At 59.1% G+C, this 18,810-nt stretch overlaps 2 protein-coding genes across 2 annotated transcripts; both read left to right on the top strand.

Moving 5' to 3' along the window:
* Positions 1-1,870: 1,870 nt before the first annotated feature.
* Positions 1,871-10,341, top strand: CYTIP (cytohesin 1 interacting protein). Its single transcript, XM_064433319.1, has 8 exons — positions 1,871-2,139; positions 4,019-4,068; positions 4,656-4,710; positions 6,795-6,897; positions 7,010-7,103; positions 7,257-7,326; positions 8,094-8,160; positions 8,544-10,341. Exons 1-8 carry the CDS (start codon positions 2,029-2,031, stop codon positions 8,987-8,989), a joined length of 996 nt encoding a protein of 331 aa, XP_064289389.1. The 5' UTR covers positions 1,871-2,028; the 3' UTR covers positions 8,990-10,341.
* A 4,938-nt stretch (positions 10,342-15,279) lies between these two features.
* Positions 15,280-18,343, top strand: ERMN (ermin). Its single transcript, XM_064435375.1, has 3 exons — positions 15,280-15,718; positions 15,996-16,082; positions 17,782-18,343. The coding sequence occupies exons 1-3, from the start codon at positions 15,472-15,474 to the stop codon at positions 18,129-18,131; spliced, it is 684 nt and encodes a 227-aa protein (XP_064291445.1). The 5' UTR covers positions 15,280-15,471; the 3' UTR covers positions 18,132-18,343.
* Positions 18,344-18,810: the final 467 nt, after the last annotated feature.

Below are 18,810 nucleotides of genomic sequence, written 5' to 3'. Positions count from 1 at the left end.
CATCCCCCGGTGCACGCCTGGCAGCTGAGGAGGGGAGCCAGCTCCTGGGCCCGAGGGCTCGTGTCCCACAGAGGATGCCGCCTTCCTTCTGTCCGGGGACAGCCACCCTGCAGGCGCTGCAGCCTCGCAGGAGGCGTGTGCCATCCCTGGCAGCGCTCAGGGCCAGCCTGGACCGGGCATGGCCCTGGAGGAAGGCGAACCATCGCTCCAGCCCCGACCCCGGACCAGCGCCGTGCCAGGGGGGAGGCTGGGGCAGGGCTGAGGGGCTCCTGCCGGGGTTCAGGGGCTCCTGCCGGGGCTGAGGGGCTCCTGCCGGGGTTCAGGGGCTCCTGCCGGGGTTCAGGGGCTCCTGCCGGGGCCGAGGGGTGCGTGGCTGTGCGGGCGCAGAGCAGCGCAGGGTACCGGGGCTGCTGGGGCAGCTCGCACCGCGGTCCTGCTCTGTGCTCTGATGAGAGGTGTCGTTTGTTTCTGCCCTCGGCTTGTTTGCAGATGAGTCACTGGGTTTCAGGAACGTCAGAAAGGGCTGCCGGAGGAAGCGAAACGCGCTTTGTTTTCAAGCGCTCGGCGGGGTGACCGTGAGCAGGAAAAGGGGAAGCGGCTCCGAGTCACCCGCTGCCCGCGCCTCGGCAAGTGAGCCGATGACACACGGGGGCGCAGATATTTTTCTCAGGAAGACAGAGAGAGCTTTCCCCGCGGCCTGCTGTGCTTTTTGAACATCTTTTTTCTTCCCCTTAGCCCGGAGGGGTTCTCCCAAGGAACTTGGAGGTGAAGCACAGACGTGTGAATCCGCTGTTGTGGTGCTGCTGTGTGCAGCACTTCCCTGTCGCTGTCTGTCCGCCAGGAGAGGCACAGGCACTCGCCACAGACCAGCCACCAGCCTCCTCCCGGTGGGAGGACCAGAAGTCTCCTGACAGGCTGTTTCTGCCCTGAGATGCCGGGATTTTGAGGGATGAACCTTCAGGATGGGTTTGTACTGACACTTCAGCCACCCAGGGCAATGAGGGGATCCCCTGGAGTGGGGGAAGCTCCACCCCAATGCTTTCCTGGCACCGAGAGCTAATCTGCAGCTCCTCCATGGACACCCGTCCTCAGAGTAATAAATCCTCCTGGAGCTCTGGCCATGCAGGAAAGCTGCAGGGATGACATCTGGCCCTGGCACCGTGCCTGTCCCAGCTCTGCCACAGCAGCCCCCTGTGCCCTGTCCTGCAGACTCGGCACGGGCTTTGCTGTGTGTCCCCGAGCTGCTGTGCCTTGTTCCCCGCCCAGACCCAGTGCTGGCTGAGGGCATTGCCCTGCCCTCGCTCTGCCACGCTTCAGCCTCTGCTCCTGGCCTTCAGCTCCTGTTTCCCTCTCTGTCCTGCACTGGCACCATTGCCAAGGGCGGTGTTACTTTCCCGTCTTTGCCAAGAGGTGAGCTGAGGGATGCCAGGGATGCCGAGCAAGTCAGAGGATGAAGAGGTTGAGGTCAGGTGAGTGCCCGAGGCAGGCAGGGCTGCGAGGCCAAACCCTGGCAGAGCAGCAGCTGCTGGTGAGAGCTGTGTGCAGGAACGGAAAAATTAATCAGATTTCCTCAACTGCCAAGCCCGATTCTTAACTCCCGTGTGAGCGCGAGGCACACCGAGAGCCTGGGGCTCTGCTAGGAGGGATTTGTGCAAGTCGCACCTAAACCACGGATCACGTGGAGGCCCTTCCGCTCCCGCACCCTCGGAGCGCGGCGGCCCCGGGGTGGCACAGAGCTCGTCCTGAGCCCCGGGGGGGCACAGAGCTCGTCCTGATCCCCGGGGTGGCACAGCGCTCGTCCTGAGCCCCGGGGTGGCACAGCGCTCGTCCTGAGCCCCGGGGTGGCACAGAGCTCGTCCTGAGCCCCGGGGTGGCACAGAGCTCGTCCTGATCCCCGGGGTGGCACAGAGCTCACCCTGAGCCCCGGGGTGGCACAGAGCTCGCCCTGAGCCCCGGCACATCGCTCACTCTGCCCAGCATGGCACGGCGCTCGCCCTGAGCCCATCACGTCGCTTGCCCGGCCCGGCCATGGCTCTGCGGCGGCTGCTGCAGCCCAGCCTCAGCTCCGGCCCCGCGGACGACAGGAGGATGCAGCACTTGGCCAGCACGGTGGGGACGCTGCCCCGCGGGCGCAGGCAGGTACGGGCTGAGCTCCCCAGCGCCTGGGCTGGGCTGCGGGGGTGACCGCCGGGCTGGTTTTGGGTGGGCGGTGGAACTTTGGCGGCGCTGGCGGTGTGGAAGCTCTGCGAGGAGCGAGGGATGCTCGGGCTGTGAAGGGCAGAGGCAGCTGAGACCGGCCCCGGCTGAACTCTGCGTTTCCAGGCGTGCTGGGAGTCAGGGAGGGTTTGTGCTGTCTGGGCGCTCCTTCCAGTGTGCATTTACCTCGGCCGGGCGGCCTGGCTGCCCTCCCTGCAAGGCTGACAGCAGTGGCACCGCGGGTCATTCCCGTGTGGATTTGGGAGTGTTCGTGTACAGCTGCTGGGCTGGCCCTGCCGCTGGGCTGCTCAGGGCAGCACAAATCCCACAGAACCGGGCTGCTCAGGGCAGCACAGACCCCACAGAACCGGGCTGTGCAGGGCAGCACAGACCCCACAGAACCGGGCTGTGCAGGGCAGCACAGGGCAGCACAAATCCCACAGAACCGGGCTGCTCAGGGCAGCACAGGGCAGCACAGACCCCACAGAACCGGGCTGTGCAGGGCAGCACAGACCCCACAGAACCGGGATGTGCAGGGCAGCACATATCCCACAGAACCGGGCTGTGCAGGGCAGCACAGACCCCACAGAACCGGGCTGTGCAGGGCAGCACAGACCCCACAGAACCGGGCTGTGCAGGGCAGCACAGACCCCACAGAACCGGGCTGCACAGGGCAGCACAAATCCCACAGAACCGGGCTGCTCAGGGCAGCACAGGGCAGCACAGACCCCACAGAACGGGGCTGTGCAGGGCAGCACAGGGCAGCACAGACCCCACAGAACCGGGCTGTGCAGGGCAGCACAGACCCCACAGACTGTGCTGCTGTGGCCGTCCATCGTCGGCCGAGCAGTTCAGCTCTGGGATATTCGTCTGACATGAACAATCCCGAACAGAAAGCGTCTGTGGGATGCGATAATTTGAACATATACCCAGGAAAGCCGCTGCGCTGTCTGTGCCCTGCGGGCTGTGCTGTGCTGGGCTGCAGAGGGCACTCACTGAACCTTGTGCTTCGGGACTGGGACTGGGACTGGGACTGGGGCTCAGACCGGGACCAGGACTGGGACTGGAACTGGGACTAGCACTGGGACTGGCAGAGCTGGGCCACATCGGGGCCAAGGCCACACTGCAGGGAGCGTCCCCAGGCAGGGGTCCCTGGCCCTGCTCCCAGCCCTCCCATGCCCTCCCAGGGGGTCACACACAGCCTCTCTGTCCTCCCCTGTCCCTCGGCAAGGAAATGCAGGGCCATGAAGTGGCTGTTCCTGCAGCAGGTCACACCGTGGCACCATTTTATCCTGCTGAGGAGACATCAGCTCTGCTGACTGCAAACATCTCACTGAGAGTGGAACTCATTCATGGCTCCTTTTTGGGGGAAGAACCCGCATTTGGTGCTGACCTGGCCCTTTGCAGAGAGCCCCCAGGTGTGCCTGGCCTGAAGCAGGGCCTGGCTGGGAGATGCTGTGCAGGCACTGCAGGGCTCAGGGTGTGCACTCCCCTGCTGGGGGGCTTTGTGCCTCTCCTGGCAGGGTTCAGTTTATAAACACCACACAATTCTAGAGGAAAGGGACTAAAGTGAGATGAGCTCTTGGCACAACAGAGATGTGATTTGTGCTCTGAGCTTGTCATCAGCATCTGACAGCAGGATTTGGCCTCCAGATGCTTTTCCTCCTGTTCAGAAAGCTCAAGCTCTCTTTTGACCAAGGCAGAGGTGTTGGTGCGATGCCAGCAGCTGTTTTTAGTTCTTCTCTAAACTGCTGGTTTTATCTGTGTGCCTCAAAGAACCACAAGCCTACTGATGCCTTTCCTCTCCTGTTTCTGGTCACAGCTCGCCTTGGCCAGATCCAGCTCCTGGGACGACTCCTCCAAGCCACAGAGGTATGATTCCATAATTCTCTGATTCCAGAGTCTCTGTTCTGGCTAATTCTGCACGAAAGGTGTGTCCCGGGAACTGTGGCAGCCCAAGAGGGATGGGGTGTGAGGCAGAGAGTGGCACCCAGCACCTGCAGGCGCAGTTGTGAGCTTTGGCTTGGGCATGGCAACAGGCAGCACCGTGGGAGGGACGGCGTGGTGACACCCCATGGCGTGGTGACACCCTGCAGGCACAGCGGGGACGGTGTGGTGACACCCCATGGCACACACAGGGACAGTGTGGTGACACCCCATGGCATGGTGACACCCTGCAGGCACAGCGGGGACAGTGTGGTGACACCCCACGGTGTGGTGACACCCCATGGCACACACAGGGACAGTGTGGTGGCACCCCATGGCGTGGTGACACCCTGCAGGCACAGCGGGGACGGTGTGGTGACACCCCACGGTGTGGTGACACCCCATGGCACACACAGGGACAGTGTGGTGGCACAGGGAGGCCCACGGGGGACACCCCTGTTTTGGGTGGGAATGCAGGCCCTCAAGCAGCAGCAGCCCACGCTCACGTGGAACTGTGTGTGCTCCTCCTGCAGGCACCTCGTGGCGATCCTGAAAGAAGATAAAGAGACCTTTGGGTTTGAAATCCAGGTGAGAGCTAAATGACAAGCTGTTTCATCAAAAACAAAGTGTGGTGCAGAGTCTGAAGTGTCATATCCCCAAATCCAGGGAAGGCAGGCCAGAGCAGAGGAAAGTGTGTGTCAGAGCCTGCAAAATCTGAAGAGCTTACATCACTCACACCAAACAGGGATGTTTCTCTGAGGATTTTTTCATAGTAAAGGTCACAGATGAGAATTTCTGGCCTTCTCTCAAGTCAGAGTGTTGAATGTAGGAGAAATCCCACCCAAATCCAAATAAGAGGCAATGATAGTGCCTTCTTACCTCCATAAGTGAATATTTTTGGGAGGATTGTATAGGAGAATATTTTCAAATGAGAGAGATCAGAAAACTCTCTTTAAAATTACCTTACGCTGGCTTTTTGCTACCTCCTTTAATATGCACAGAGAGATATGTACTTTTCAAGAAGATGTACAATATTTTTCCATACATACCTGCTAAGCATGACTTTTGGGGCATAGGAGGAGATTCTGTTTTTCAGAATCTCAGTAAGTCATCAGGCAGGAGAACCAGGATGTTACCAGGAGTACTGCTGGGGGAGATTCTGTGTTTGTGGGTTTTTGTGAGAAGGGTAACTCCTAACCAGCAGCTCTGCTAAAATCCTGGGTAAAGCTAAAAACTGATCCCAGCAATAAAGGGATGTCATTTGGGAGCAGAGGGATCTGCCTGCCAGCAGCAGGGCACTTTCAAAGTGCTTTCCTCTGTCTGCACACAAAGGGGAAAAGTGTTTTCTGTGAAATTAGTGTATTAGGAAAAGCTTAACTTTGCCCAATTTGGGTCTGTGACTAATGAGCGGGTCAGCACTCAGCTCGTGAACAGAGGAGAGCTTTCAGAAGGGAGGATAATTGAGTCAATTATTGGGCTTTTGTGTAAATTGTCAGGGCAGATTTTCATTAGATGTGGCATTCTGATTAAAAATAATTGTTCTTGGCACGTTTTCTTCCTGAGCACACATTCAGCGTGAGCACCTCACAGGAAGTTGGGGCTGCAGAAAGGCAGCCTCTGTCAGCTGCTGAGGGTGTTTGGAAGCTGCAGTTCCACCACTGTGAGAGGCATTCAGGCAAAGCAGAGTAAGATGATGTGAAACTTTAGGCCCAGATCTGCAGGGAGCTCATGCTTCACTCGTCACTCTCAGTTTAGGCACGAATTTTCCTGCTAAAAAGGCTGGAATCACCGCACGGGGGGATTTGGCCAGGTGAGCCCTGAACTCTCCCGGCCTCCATCCCTTTGTTCCGCTGGCTGAGACATCTGGGACTCCAGCGTGAGCTCTCTCTGGGTCAGAAGTGGCAGTGGCAGGTTTCCAGGAAGCAGATGTGGTATTTGCATGTCACCAGAAAAGGTTTCCTGCTGCCGTGGGAGCCGGGCAGGCTGCGGCACCGGAGTTTGCATTTTTTAAACTCATGTCAGCACCCATAACCACACGAGGGATTTAGGGTAACTAGAGTTACTAAATGTTCAGTTAAATGTGTAAGTCAAGAATAAAAAGCACTTCGAGGAGGGTGGGGATGTGTGTGGGTGACAAGTTCCAGAGGCCAGAAGAGAAAAAGTAAGTTTAAGTCTTCTGCCTTTTCAGTTCCCGCACAAACTGAGCTGTCTGGTTGCAGCAGCTGACTCCACACAGCATTACCAAGGAACAGGAGCCAATCCCTTGAAAAGCCCCAGTCCCATCCTGTCATGTTCCCCATGGAACATGAGACATCTTTCCAGAAAGCCATTCCCACCCATGCTGACATATTCTTGGTTGAAGTCACAGAGTTTTTAATGCTGAATGACCAGCTTGCTTTAAAACTAGGTGGTTTTTTTTTTGTTGTTGTTGTTTTGTTTTTGTTTTTTTTTTTTTTTTTTTTTTTTCACAAACCCAGTGTAGAGGCACCTGCCAGATGTCTACTGTTTTCTGCTGTGCAAATGCATTTTTAATTGTTGGGTTATAGCATTTTGATCTCACTTTTATGTAATGTACTCTGCCCATCACAGCCTTCCCACTGAAAAAGAGTGCTGAATTTTAAATGGCTTTCATGGCTGCAGGATTGGTAACTCTGTCCCTTTGGCATCAACAGACTATTAGGTTCTCACACCAGAATGATTTCTCCCTGGAGGTGTGCACGTGTGTCTGCAGAATCCAGGAGGACAGCCCTGCCCACCTCTCCGGCCTTCAGACTGGTAACTGTCCGTGGGTTTCCTGCCCTGGGAGCCGATCCCCCCTCCTGCCTGCTGTTCCTGAGCAGGCCAGGCTGTGCCCGGGCTGCTGATGCCCACTCTGTGTCCCTGGCAGGGGACATCCTCACCAGCATCAACGGCGTGAGCACCGAGGGCTTCGCTCACAAGCAAATCGTGGACTTGATCAAGTCTTCAGGGAACTATTTGAGGTGGGAGTCTGTCCTTTGGATGGGGTTTGGCCTGATTTCCTCTCCCCCTGAAGGCAGTGCTGCCCCACAGCCCTGCACAGCCTAGGGGCAGAAATCCCAAGGGCTGGGCAGGGCAGGGCCTCTGTGCTCAGGGCAGCATCACCCTCCCCACAGGTTAGAGACCATCAACGGGGCCTTGCTCCTGAGGAAAATGGAGCTGGAGACCAAGCTGCAGGCTCTCAAGGTAATAGGATTAACTGCTTGTTCCCCTGTCAGATGGAGAGGGCTGCTGTGGCTCTCTGCTGATGGGGCAGCTGTGTGCCATGGGACAGGGGTCCTGGCAAGGGCTGACACCCTGCTGCAGCACCCCAGCCACCCAGCCCTGCTGCCCCTGGGGTGGTTATTATAATCCAGGAACAGAGAAAAAATGTGGTGACAATCCCAGGACTGGCCGGGTGAGCCCGGGCTGGTCAGTTTGGGTGTGGGAGGCAGAGTTCACTGCCCTGGTGGGGAGGTGCCCCCTCTGCCTGTCCCCAGGCACACCTCGCCCGTTTGGCATTTTTGGTCAGCTCTGCAGGGTTTATTTCCCCCCAGAGCTGGCCTGCAGCAGAGGGAAGGACCCGTTGCTGGGTGCTGGGTGGCTGGGGGCTCTCAGGGGTTCCAGGTGTGCTCCCAGGGCCGGCAGGGGTGGCAGGCTGTTCCAGTCCCACGCCGTGAGCTGGGGAGGAGCACTGGGGTGCCTGCTCCTGGGGGGTGCTCCAGAGCTGGCAGGGCTGCCGAGGAGCGCTGGCACTGCCACAGCTGGGGGAAGGTGGGGTCCATGCCCCCCAGGCCGGCTCCGGGCTGCTCCTTTCCCAAATCGGAGCTGGCAGTGCTTTGGCCGGAGCACCGCGGCCCTGAGCCGACTCCTGTTTGCTGGGAGAGATTTGCTGAGCTCCGGGACGCCCGAGCTGGGCCTTTACAGGCTGTTTGGTTTCCCTGGAGTGACAGAGGTGTTCCTTGTCCCCACAGCAGGCGCTGCACCAGCGGTGGGGGGAGCTGCGGGCGCTGCTGGCCCGGGAGCGGCTCCTGCTGCACGGTACGTGCGGGGCCGCAGCGCTGCTGCCATCCCACCGGCTTCCTCTCCCTCCCGAGGGGGCGCGGGGCTGGCCGGGGAACGCTTTTGTGCCGAGGGCCATGACCCTGGCTGCTGCTTGGCAGGGGCACCCCAAGGGCTCTTTGCATCGCTCCTGGCCGGGGGTTTACGTGGTGGTGAAAGGTTCTCCATTCTTTCTTTGGTTTTACCGGGGAGGGGCCGGGTTGGGTTCGGCGTGCACTGCCCAGGGAGCTCCAGCCGGAGCAGCAGCCCAGGCGGGAAGGGCTGCTGGCTGTGCCGAGGGGCTGGCACGGCGCTGCCGGGGCACAGCGGGCCGCTCCCGGCCAGGAGCGGGGCTGGCTGACGCTCCTGCCCGCTGCTTCCAGGGGACGTGACCGACGGCGCTGTGCCGGGCTGGCTGGAGGCGGCAGAGCCCGGCTCGCCCGGACCCCTCCTGCCCGCCGAGCCGCGCCTCGCCAGCGACAGCAGCTCCCGCAGCCGCCTCAGCTCCGTGACGCTGGGCAGCGAGGACAGCTTCTGCCCGGGCAGCGCCTTCGAGGAGGCGGCTGCGGAGAGCCGCAGCCGGCAGGGCAGCACGGACGATGAGTGCGTGTTCGCCAGGCCCGCTGCGGCCCGCGGCTCCCTGCGCAGGAACCGCAGCGTCAGCCTGGCCAGCAGCGGCCCCGCGTCCCCGCCCGGCGGCGGCGGCGGCTCCTGCGGCGGCTTCGGCACCCTGCCGCGGAGCGGCCGCCGGGCCAGCGTCCGCAGGCACCTGCTCAGGCTCGTGCCGGGCTTCCACCGGGCCCTGCGGGAGGAGGAGAGCCGCGTGTGATGTCGCCGTGCCACCCCACGGCCGAGGCTGGGCACGCCGCGCTGGCACCGGGGCACTGCCCGGACAGCAGCGCTGATGAGAGTCACACGGCTCTGGCGTCTTAACTGTTTGCATTTTCAACCAGAGCACGCTGCGGACCTCTTCATCAACGTGAAAAATGAGTGACTCCAGAGTGTGAAGAACCTTTGCAGAACTTCCTCGGCGAACTTTACTGTTAATAGCAGTTTTTAATTGAATGCGAAATTGATAGCTATTTATTTCCTGTTACCAGAGTCGGTGCCTTCCAAAGGACTTTAATAAAATGAATGCTTCTACTAAACCCAGTTGCAGAGTCCCGTTGGGAGGAGCACGGAGCCTGGAGTGTGAGGCAGAGGGAGCCTGGGCAGGGTGTTCTGGAATGAAGCTGTCCTGCCAGGTTTGCAGGCAGAAGGAGCCTGGGCAGGGTGCTCTGGAATGAAGCTGTCCTGCCAGGTTTGCAGCCATTGTACAAACAGTGTGACGACCCAGTGCTGGTTTGGTCTGAGCAGCTGCAGCCTCTGCCAGGTGCTGATATCCCCTGTCTTGCCAAGTGTCCCATTCCAGGGGATGTGGAGTGGCAAGGACCCTCCTGAGCACACAGGTGTCCCCAGGCTGCTCTGCAGAGCCTGAGGGGTGTCTGTGACACTGCCCGGAGCAGCTCTGTGTGTCCTGCAGGGCTGACCTCCCTAGGCAAGAGAGAAGAAAGGCAGAGGGCTGTCCTGCAGGGATGAGCAGCACTGCTCTGCTCTGGCAGGGGGGTGACACCCAGGGACGCCCCTGCAGCGCCTGCTGGGGACCCTGCCCAGCAGTGCCCGGGGCTGAGGAGCTGCCCGTGGTCCCATGCTCTCAGCACTCCACACCTGCTCACATTTATTTCCCCAGAAGCTTCAGGCAATAAGGATCACTGAGAGCACGTGTGAAGTGGGTTCAATAACCATGGGCACGGATGTGAAGAAAAAGAGAGTTTTTGCCCTCCTTCTCAGTACATAGGAAAGGCTGTTTGTTCAGCCTGAGCAGCCTAATGACATTTTTCAAATACAACTGGAAGCATTTTAAATATAATTCAAGGCCCCTGTGTGCCTCACTCCCTGTTGCCCGGGCAGCCTGTGCAGTTGTACCCTCAGGTACTGCTCTGCTGGGGTTTTCTGGGCTTCTCAGAGACCACAGGCTAAATCCAACAGCTTCCCTGCCAGAGGAGCTCCACACAAAAACAGCCTGCTCCCAAAACTTCTCCGATTCATGATCACAGCTGAGACAGAAGAGTCACTACTGGCCTCCGTCATTTCTGTGGGAAGGATTAAGTAGCTGGAAATATGGCACAGCTCTGGGAAAGATGAAGGGCACTCAGGGAGCTGGGGACAGTCAGGGGGTCTGGGGACAGTCAGGGGGGCTATGGGACAGTCAGGGGAGCTGGGGACAGTCAGGGGGGCTATGGGACAGTCAGGGGGGCTATGGGACAGTCAGGGGGTCTGGGGACAGTCAGGGGAGCTGGGGACAGTCAGGGGAGCTGGGGACAGTCAGGGGGTCTGGGGACAGTCAGGGGAGCTGGGGACAGTCAGGGGAGCTGGGGACAGTCAGGGGGGCGGGGGACAGTCGGGGGAGCTGGGGACAGTCAGGGGAGCTGGGGGACAGTCAGGGGGTCTGGGGACAGTCAGGGGGGCGGGGGACAGTCAGGGGAGCTGGGGGACAGTCAGGGGAGCTGGGGGACAGTCAGGGGCGGAGCTGTCATGGTGTGCACATGGGTGATGTCCTGTCTGTGCTGCTGCACCCATGATTTGCTGTCTCAAAATAGAAGAGTTCTACTTTTCATTGCCAGTAGCATCCTCTGAAAGGAGAAAATAAAAATAATTAGAGATTGGTTCTCTTTGGCCAAAATGTTGAGTTAAAGCAGATGTAGGCGTGTCCAAAAGCAACCAGGGGCAGAAAAACCAGAATATCTGGTGAGAGTCATTGTAGGGCCCAAAGGGAACGGACAGCCCCAGCACTGAGAAAGGGACCCTAAAGTACTGCAGCCTCACAGTCCAAAGGGTGATTCCTTTAGGCATGAAAGGTTAACTTGCCACAGGTTGGGATCCAGGCGCTTGCCGTGAGTGTGGAAAGGCTGGAGGAGCCTGACACCCCAGAAGCTCGGCCTGAGGCAGTGCTGCCCTCCCAGCAGGGTGGGAGCACGCTCTGGGTGTGCAGCATGGCAGCGTGACACGTTCTGAGCCGCGGCCACAAACAGGATGTGGGGACAAGCACCGAGCCCTGCTGTGCCCCAGCCTGCGGGGGAGGAGGGAGCTCACAGGCCAGACAAAGTGCTCAGGAGGAAAAGCAACTGCAACAGCTTTTAACAAAGGCATTTCTTCTTGCACTGAGCACTTTGGGTGGATCCTGCTCTGCCTCCTGGGTGAGGGGCAGGAGGAAGGTGGCTGTACAGGCAGCATGGGACCCCCTCTGTGTTCTCACTGATCTCAGGGGTGTTGGAGGGATTGGAGAGTTCCCAGCAGCCAGTGGAACCTTTTCTCTGCTTATCCCCCAGGGGCTGAGGGGGGAACACAAGTTTACTGCAGGGGAGAGTGCAGCTGGTCCTCGATGAATGCAACTGGATTTTAAACTGAGCATTTCCATTAATGTGATGAATGCTGCAGAGCCTGATCTTCTCAGGGGACTTAACTGCTCGGCTGAGTGTTGTCCACTGCCCAGACCCTCCCACCAGTTCCTGACTCCTGGTTCCACCCTGCCCCGCACTCAGGGATGGTGCTGCTGCCTCCTGAATTCCACCCTGCCCCGCACTCAGGGATGGTGCTGCTGCCTCCTGAATTCCACCCTGCCCCACACTCAGGGATGGTGCTGCTGCCTCTGGCTCCCTCCTGCCCCGCACTCAGGGATGGTGCTGCTGCCTCTGGTTCCCTCCTGCCCCGCACTCAGGGATGGTGCTGTCGCCCTCCTGAATTCCACCCTGCCCCGCACTCAGGGATGGTGCTGCTGCCTCCTGAATTCCACCCTGCCCCGCACTCAGGGATGGTGCTGCTGCCTCCTGAATTCCACCCTGCCCCGCACTCAGGGAGGTGCTGCTGCCTCCTGAATTCCACCCTGCCCCGCACTCAGGGATGGTGCTGCTGCCTCCTGAATTCCACCCTGCCCCACACTCAGGGATGGTGCTGCTGCCTCTGGCTCCCTCCTGCCCCTCACTCAGGGATGGTGCTGCTGCCTCTGGCTCCCTCCTGCCCCGCACTCAGGGATGGTGCTGCTGCCTCTGGTTCCCTCCTGCCCCGCACTCAGGGATGGTGCTGCTGCCTCTGGAGTTCCCTCCTGCCCCGCACTCAGGGATGGTGCTGCTGCCTCTGGAGTTCCCTCCTGCCCCGCACTCAGGGATGGTGCTGTCGCCCTCCTGAATTCCACCCTGCCCCGCACTCAGGGATGGTGCTGCTGCCTCCTGAATTCCACCCTGCCCCGCACTCAGGGATGGTGCTGCTGCCTCCTGAATTCCACCCTGCCCCGCACTCAGGGATGGTGCTGCTGCCTCCTGAATTCCACCCTGCCCCGCACTCAGGGATGGTGCTGCTGCCTCCTGAATTCCACCCTGCCCCGCACTCAGGGATGGTGCTGCTGCCTCTGGTTCCCTCCTGCCCTGCACTCAGGGATGGTGCTGTCGCCCTCCTGCTGCCCTGCAGGGCTGCTTGCTGCAGCCCCACCCTGCACTTCCTCTCCCCGCGGCTGCGGGGCCCTGCTCCCCTGCGCAGCGGCGGGTCACAGCCAGCTCCCAGGCTCAGAGCAGAAGGTGGCACAGTGGTTATCGCGGGCAGCTGAGCCCGGCCTGCCAGCGCCTCGAGGCAAAGGGACTCACATTTATCCACACACAGAGCCAGGAGTGAGCCCTGGCGCTCCTGGCATGGACCAGCTGCTGTTGGTGCTGTCACATCCACCTGTGGCTGTGCCACACCAGATTGGACCATTTTTTTTTTTTTTTAATTTTTAAAAGCTTGAAGAGGCAAAAATCCACGCCGTGGGGTTTGTGCAGAAGGAATTGTTCCCTGCCCTTGAGAGGTGGTTTTGCCCAGCTGTTTGCAAGCAGCTGCCTGTGGTGGGAAGAACACACAGCTGCCTTTTCCTTCTGCAGTCCTGCAGCCCAAACGGTTCTGTGATTCTGTGATAATGAGAAGGAGCCTTCTCCTCTCCGGTCACCAGACCTTGCTGGGTGCTCAGCCTCTCCTCCTGAGGGCACCAACCTCTGCTCATTGTCAGCTCACGTTCAAACCTTATTGTTCACTCTTCTTGGACAACATTTTCCAGCAAAGGATGGATTTTATAAACCAATCACACCAAATTAATATTAAAACAATAATGAAAACTTGTTGATTTAAAGACACAAACTCAAAGGATGAATAGAAGCAGTGGAAAGTGTTTGGGTTCATTTCTAATCAGGGGCTGAACTCAACAAGAGGATTTCCAAACCCTAAAGCCCAAAGATACCAGAAATGCTGTATTGTACAAACACAGAACGTCATTCACAGCAGGAGATTACACTGTTATGTAAACCTGGCTTTGGGCACCAGGGCTGAGACGAGTTCAGCTGCGGTCAGAAATGCCCCAGTGCTGCTCGGGTGATTCTCCAGCTTCCCTCTGAAAAACACTCCCTCTCAATCCTGCCAGCCTTCGGTGTGACTGAGAGTCACCGAGAGAATCATGGAATGTCTTGGGATGGGAGGGACCTTAAAGCTCTCCCTGCTCCACCCCCTGCCATGGCAGGGACACCTTCCGCTACCCCAGGGTGCTCCAAGCCCTGTCCAACCTAATCTGGGACACTTCCAGGGACAGCCATGGCCCCTCTGAGCAGTGCTGGCTGTCCAGGGAATGTGGCTGGGCGCAGGTGGACAGCGTGACACTGTGCTGTATGCAGGGCCTGTGCCTGTCCCACTGCTGGGGCTGCTCCCCAGAGGCCAAAGTGCTCCCACTGTGCTCCAGGGCACAGCGAGGTTCATCCACAGCAAGCTCTATCCCTGGTGAGCTCCACCCACAGCAAGGTTCATCCATGATGAGCTCTATCCCTGGTGAGTTCCATCCCTGGTGAGCTCATCCCCGGTGAGATCCATCCACGGTGAGCTCCATCCACAGCGAGCTCCATCCATGGCAAGCTCTATCCACAGGGAGCTCTGTCCACAGCGAGCTCTATTCCTGATGAGCTCCATCCCTGGTGATTTCCCTCCCTGGCGATCTCCATCCCTGGTGATTTCCCTCCCTGGCGATCTCCATCCCTGGCAATCTCCACCCCTGGCAATTTCCATCCCCGGCGAGTCCATCCCCGGTGATCTCCATCCCTGGCGAGCTCCATCCATGCTGATCTCCCTCCCTAGTGATCTCCACCCCTGGCGATCTCCATCCCCGGCGAGTCCATCCCTGGCGATCTCCATCCCTGGCGATCTCCATCCCTGGCAATCTCCATCCCTGGCAATCTCCATCCCTGGCGATCTCCATCCCTGGCGATCTCCATCCCTGGTGATCTCCATCCCTGGTGATCTCCATCCCTGGTGAGTCCATCCCTGGTGATCTCCATCCCTGGCGATCTCCATCCCTGGTGAGTCCATCCCTGGTGATCTCCATCCCTGGCGATCTCCATCCCTGGTGATCTCCACCCCTGGTGATCTCCACCCCTGGCGATCTCCATCCCTGGCGATCTCCATCCCTGGCGATCTCCATCCCTGGCGATCTCCATCCCTGGTGAGTCCATCCCTGGTGATCTCCATCCCTGGCGATCTCCATCCCTGGTGATTTCCCTCCCTGGCGATCTCCATCCCTGGCGAGCTCCATCCCTGGCGATCTCCATCCCTGGCGATCTCCATCCCTGGCGAGCTCCATCCCTGGTGATCTCCATCCCTGGTGACCTCCACCCCTGGCGAGCTCCATCCCTGGTGATCTCCATCCCTGGCGAGCTCCATCCCTGGCAATCTCCATCCCTGGTGATCTCCACCCCTGGCGATCTCCACCCCTGGCGATTTCCATCCCTGGTGAGTCCATCCCTGGCGCGGTTCCCGGCACAAACCCGATGGGGAATGTTAAGCGGGTCAGGTGGCGGCGCTGGGGAAGGTGGTCACCCTGCGGGGATTAGGGGTCAGAACAATGGCTGTGCCTGTGGCCAGCGGGGACACAAAGAGCCATTGTGCCCAGCGCACAAACTCCTGTTTATTCCCGCGGCGCTGACATGCCCGCAGCCCCGCTCTCCGCGCCAGCACAAAAGCTTCCTTGCTTCAGATTGTTTGTTTATGTAAATTATAATGGTGCGTTTAATTATGCAACGGGCAGAGCCTCGGCGGCCAGGGAGGTGCTGACTGGGCTGGCAGGCCCCGGGCACAGCGGATGGTGCGGCCGCGGGCTGGGCACAGGAGACGCGCCAGGGCCACTCGCGCAGGGCAGCGGAGCCCGGGGCCAAGGGGCCAGGAGCAGGAGCGGGGCCCGGCACGGCCCGGCCCGGCACGGCCCTCAGCATGACAGAAGAGGTGCCCGCAGCTGCCACCATGCCGGCGTGCAACGGGAGCCTTCCCCCGGAGGATGGCCCACTCCAGGTCATCGGCGGCCTCGAAGAAATTGCAAAATCTCTTGGGACAGTCCCGTACGCGAACGCGGAAATGAGCCCCGACACTTCACCTGCAAAGGAGAATCTGGAGGAAAACAGAAATTCATTGCCAGAGGACATCACTCCTGAGAATTTTGCTGGAGAGAAGCGATGCCAAGGTATCATACGGGGCTGCCTGTTGGGAGAGAAAAGTTCTGCTTTATCTATAGCCTGATGAATAACGGGATGTGCTGTGTGTCAGTCAGAATTCCTAACCTGTGGTAGCTGTAACAGTATTTCAGAATCTGGGACACATTTGAGGGATGCAGTGAAAAGATCATAACTAAAGAAATGAGCAATTCTAAATCTGCTCTGAAAGATCTGCAGCCATTAAAAACTGATTGTCCCCACTAATTGCTCCATCAGCCCGTGTCTTGTGCTTTGTGTTTCCCAAAGAAAAGCGAGAGGAGAACGCTGGGACACCGCAGCAGGGACCAGCGGATATCCAGGACGCAGGGACCAATGGCCAGGGATCAGGGGAAGGTAATGCAAAATGCCATCTGATGTGGGGTTTCACAGATGTGCAGCAAAGAGAAAATGGATGCAGGTGGCTGTTATTTTTTTAATTGGGTCAGACCCTTCTATTCCAGAGAGCAGTGACTCATTTCTCACCTCTGAGTTGCTGCACCTTAGAAACCACAGCTGCTCTCCTCCTGCCAGAGTTTCACAGATCTCACTGGCCATGGGGCATCCAAGCATTGTGGGGTCTTCAGGCAGGAGGTCCCCAACAGCCTCACGGGGTTGGGAGATTCTGTCCTGTGCTCCGTGCTCACGGGAGAACCTCGTGAGGCTGCCGGTGGTCACAAACCCCAAAGCTTTTCCTGCCTGATTCACCAAGTGTTGAATCCCCCAGTGCCCAGGTATCCACATAAAATTGCTCTCCTAAACAGCTGTTCCTGGGTCTTGCTCTGCTCATTTCTGGTGAAAATGGTGGAAATGAGCAGGAGCCAGGGCTGGAGCCGCAGGCACCTCCTGTGGTGAGCGGGGCTGCAGGGGGCTCACTGCCCCGGTCACGAGCTAAAAATGTACTGAGTATATACAGAAATGAACATATTTATTTCACTATGCAAACTGCAGCCACGTCTCCAACAGGAGGAGTATTTTATGGCACGCTGCTGGAGGAGAACAGCCGTCTCTGCGAGGGGGGCTCTAGGCACTATTCCTTTCCTCATCTCCAGGCTCCTCCCGGCTCGTTGGCTTGGGCAGGGGTGGGACAAGGGTGGCTGCACCAGGAGCTGTGGTGCTGCTCTGCCCTGAGCTTTGAAGCGGGCTCTAAATGAGCCGTGGGCTGTGCCCTGCAAGCACAACCTGCTTCCATTAACAAAAGGAAAAATATCCAAACATTTGTCATGGCCAAATTAATATTTCATAGCAACTGCCTAGGCTGTGAGGAGCTGAACAGTGGTGGAGGCTTTCCCGCTTAGAGCTGACATCCATATTCCAGCTGTGCTGCTTTAGGAGCACACAATAAAACCTATTAAAGGACCTCTCATGGGCCCCCTGCACCCGCCCTGCAACCACGGCGCTTTATCTCCAAACTGCAGGCAGCTTTTTAGTACCCAACCAATTTAGTCTAATTAATACTCTGGACCCCACAGGCAAAACCTTGAATAGACCATTTGTTTCGACACTAAAGCACCATTAACCGCAGAGACGTGCCAAACAGGGCAAATGGGAGATGGCCATGGCAGCAGGGGTGGCCACTGCTGGGGGAGGGACACGTCCCGCGGGGGCACAGCTGGGCACTGCATCGGAATGGCTCCCTTCCCTTCCCTTCCCTTCCCTTCCCTTCCCTTCCCTTCCCTTCCCTTCCCTTCCCTTCCCTTCCCTTCCCTTCCCTTCCCTTCCCTTCCCTTCCCTTCCCTTCCCTTCCCTTCCCTTCCCTTCCCTTCCCTTCCCTTCCCTTCCCTTCCCTTCCCTTCCCTTCCCTTCCCTTCCCTTCCCTTCCCTTCCCTTCCCTTCCCTTCCCTTCCCTTCCCTTCCCTTCCCTTCCCCTCCCCTCGGTGGCAGTACGGAGGGAGGCCCTGGAAGGGACACGGGGTGACCTTGGGAGCTGTCCCCAGGCCGCTCGGGTGCTGGGGTCCGGCCTGGAGCGGTGCCACCCCTGTTGGGGGGCAGGAGCTGGTGGCGGCGGGCCCGCAGCCGCCGTGTCCCCGTGTCCCCGTGTCCCCGTGTCGCGCAGGGCCGGGGGGCACAGCGGGGACCCCGCCGGGCAGCGCCGAGCCCAGAGCGGAGGAAGAGGCGGAGGAGGCGGAGGAGGAGGAGGAGGAGGACACGGAGGAGGACGAAGTGCAGGTGATCGAAATGAAGAAGGAGGGTGGCGGCGCGCCCCGCCCGCAGCAGCCGCCGCCCCCGGGCAGCCCCGGCCGCGGCTCCCCGCTGGACAGGGCGGCGGAGCAGCCCGGCCTGGGGAAGAAGAACGACATCTCCAGACACAGCTACTCCAGGTACAACACAATCTCCTACCGGAGGATCCGCAAAGGAAACACCAAACAGCGGATCGACGAGTTCGAGTCCATGATGCACTTGTGAACTGAGCGGGGAGTGCCTGACCACCGAGCCCTGGCTCTGGCTTGGTTTTATTTTCTCCCCCCAAACGTGTGTCTTCACACAGCACGAGGTCACTGCTTTTCTTCTTTTTGTATATGATTTATAATACACTGTGAAAATTTAACATCTTGGCTTTGACGGGGCAGAGGCATCCGTAGCGCAGGAAAATAAATAATCAGTTTGCTAAATACACACCCCCTGGCTGCTCGGGGTATCCTGCTTCCTTCTCTCTGCCTTTATAACCGTGCTGAGAGCAGGGGAGGCTGCAGCTGGCTGGCTCCCTCTGGCTGCCCCAGGCTGCCAGCCGTGCTGTAAGGAGCTGGCAGTGTGGCACCGTGACACTGCCAGGGCAGGGGCACCGAAGGGACACCCCTGCTCTGTTCTGCAGTGCCCCTCTGCCAGCACCGCCTGTCCCAGCTCGTGCTGAGCTGCCACCAGGCCAGGGCCAGCTGTGGCCACGCTGGGGTGGCCTTGGGATAGGGGACTGGTGACCAGTGCCACCTCCAGAGGCACAGCCCTCTGTGCCTGCCAGTCCCTGTGTGCAGCTGGGGAGCCTGGCCACTACCAGGAGCACCTATTGTCCCCGTGCCACCAGGTCAGACTCTCTTGGGTGTCCTGATTTTCATCCTAAGTTTAGGTGCAAAATTTCAAAGATCATTTT

Source organism: Passer domesticus, chromosome 10, assembly GCF_036417665.1.
Source record: "Passer domesticus isolate bPasDom1 chromosome 10, bPasDom1.hap1, whole genome shotgun sequence".
In the NCBI taxonomy this organism is placed as follows: domain Eukaryota; kingdom Metazoa; phylum Chordata; class Aves; order Passeriformes; family Passeridae; genus Passer; species Passer domesticus.
Note: the sequence above shows the minus strand (reverse complement) of the source record. Positions and strands in the feature narration are given on the sequence as shown.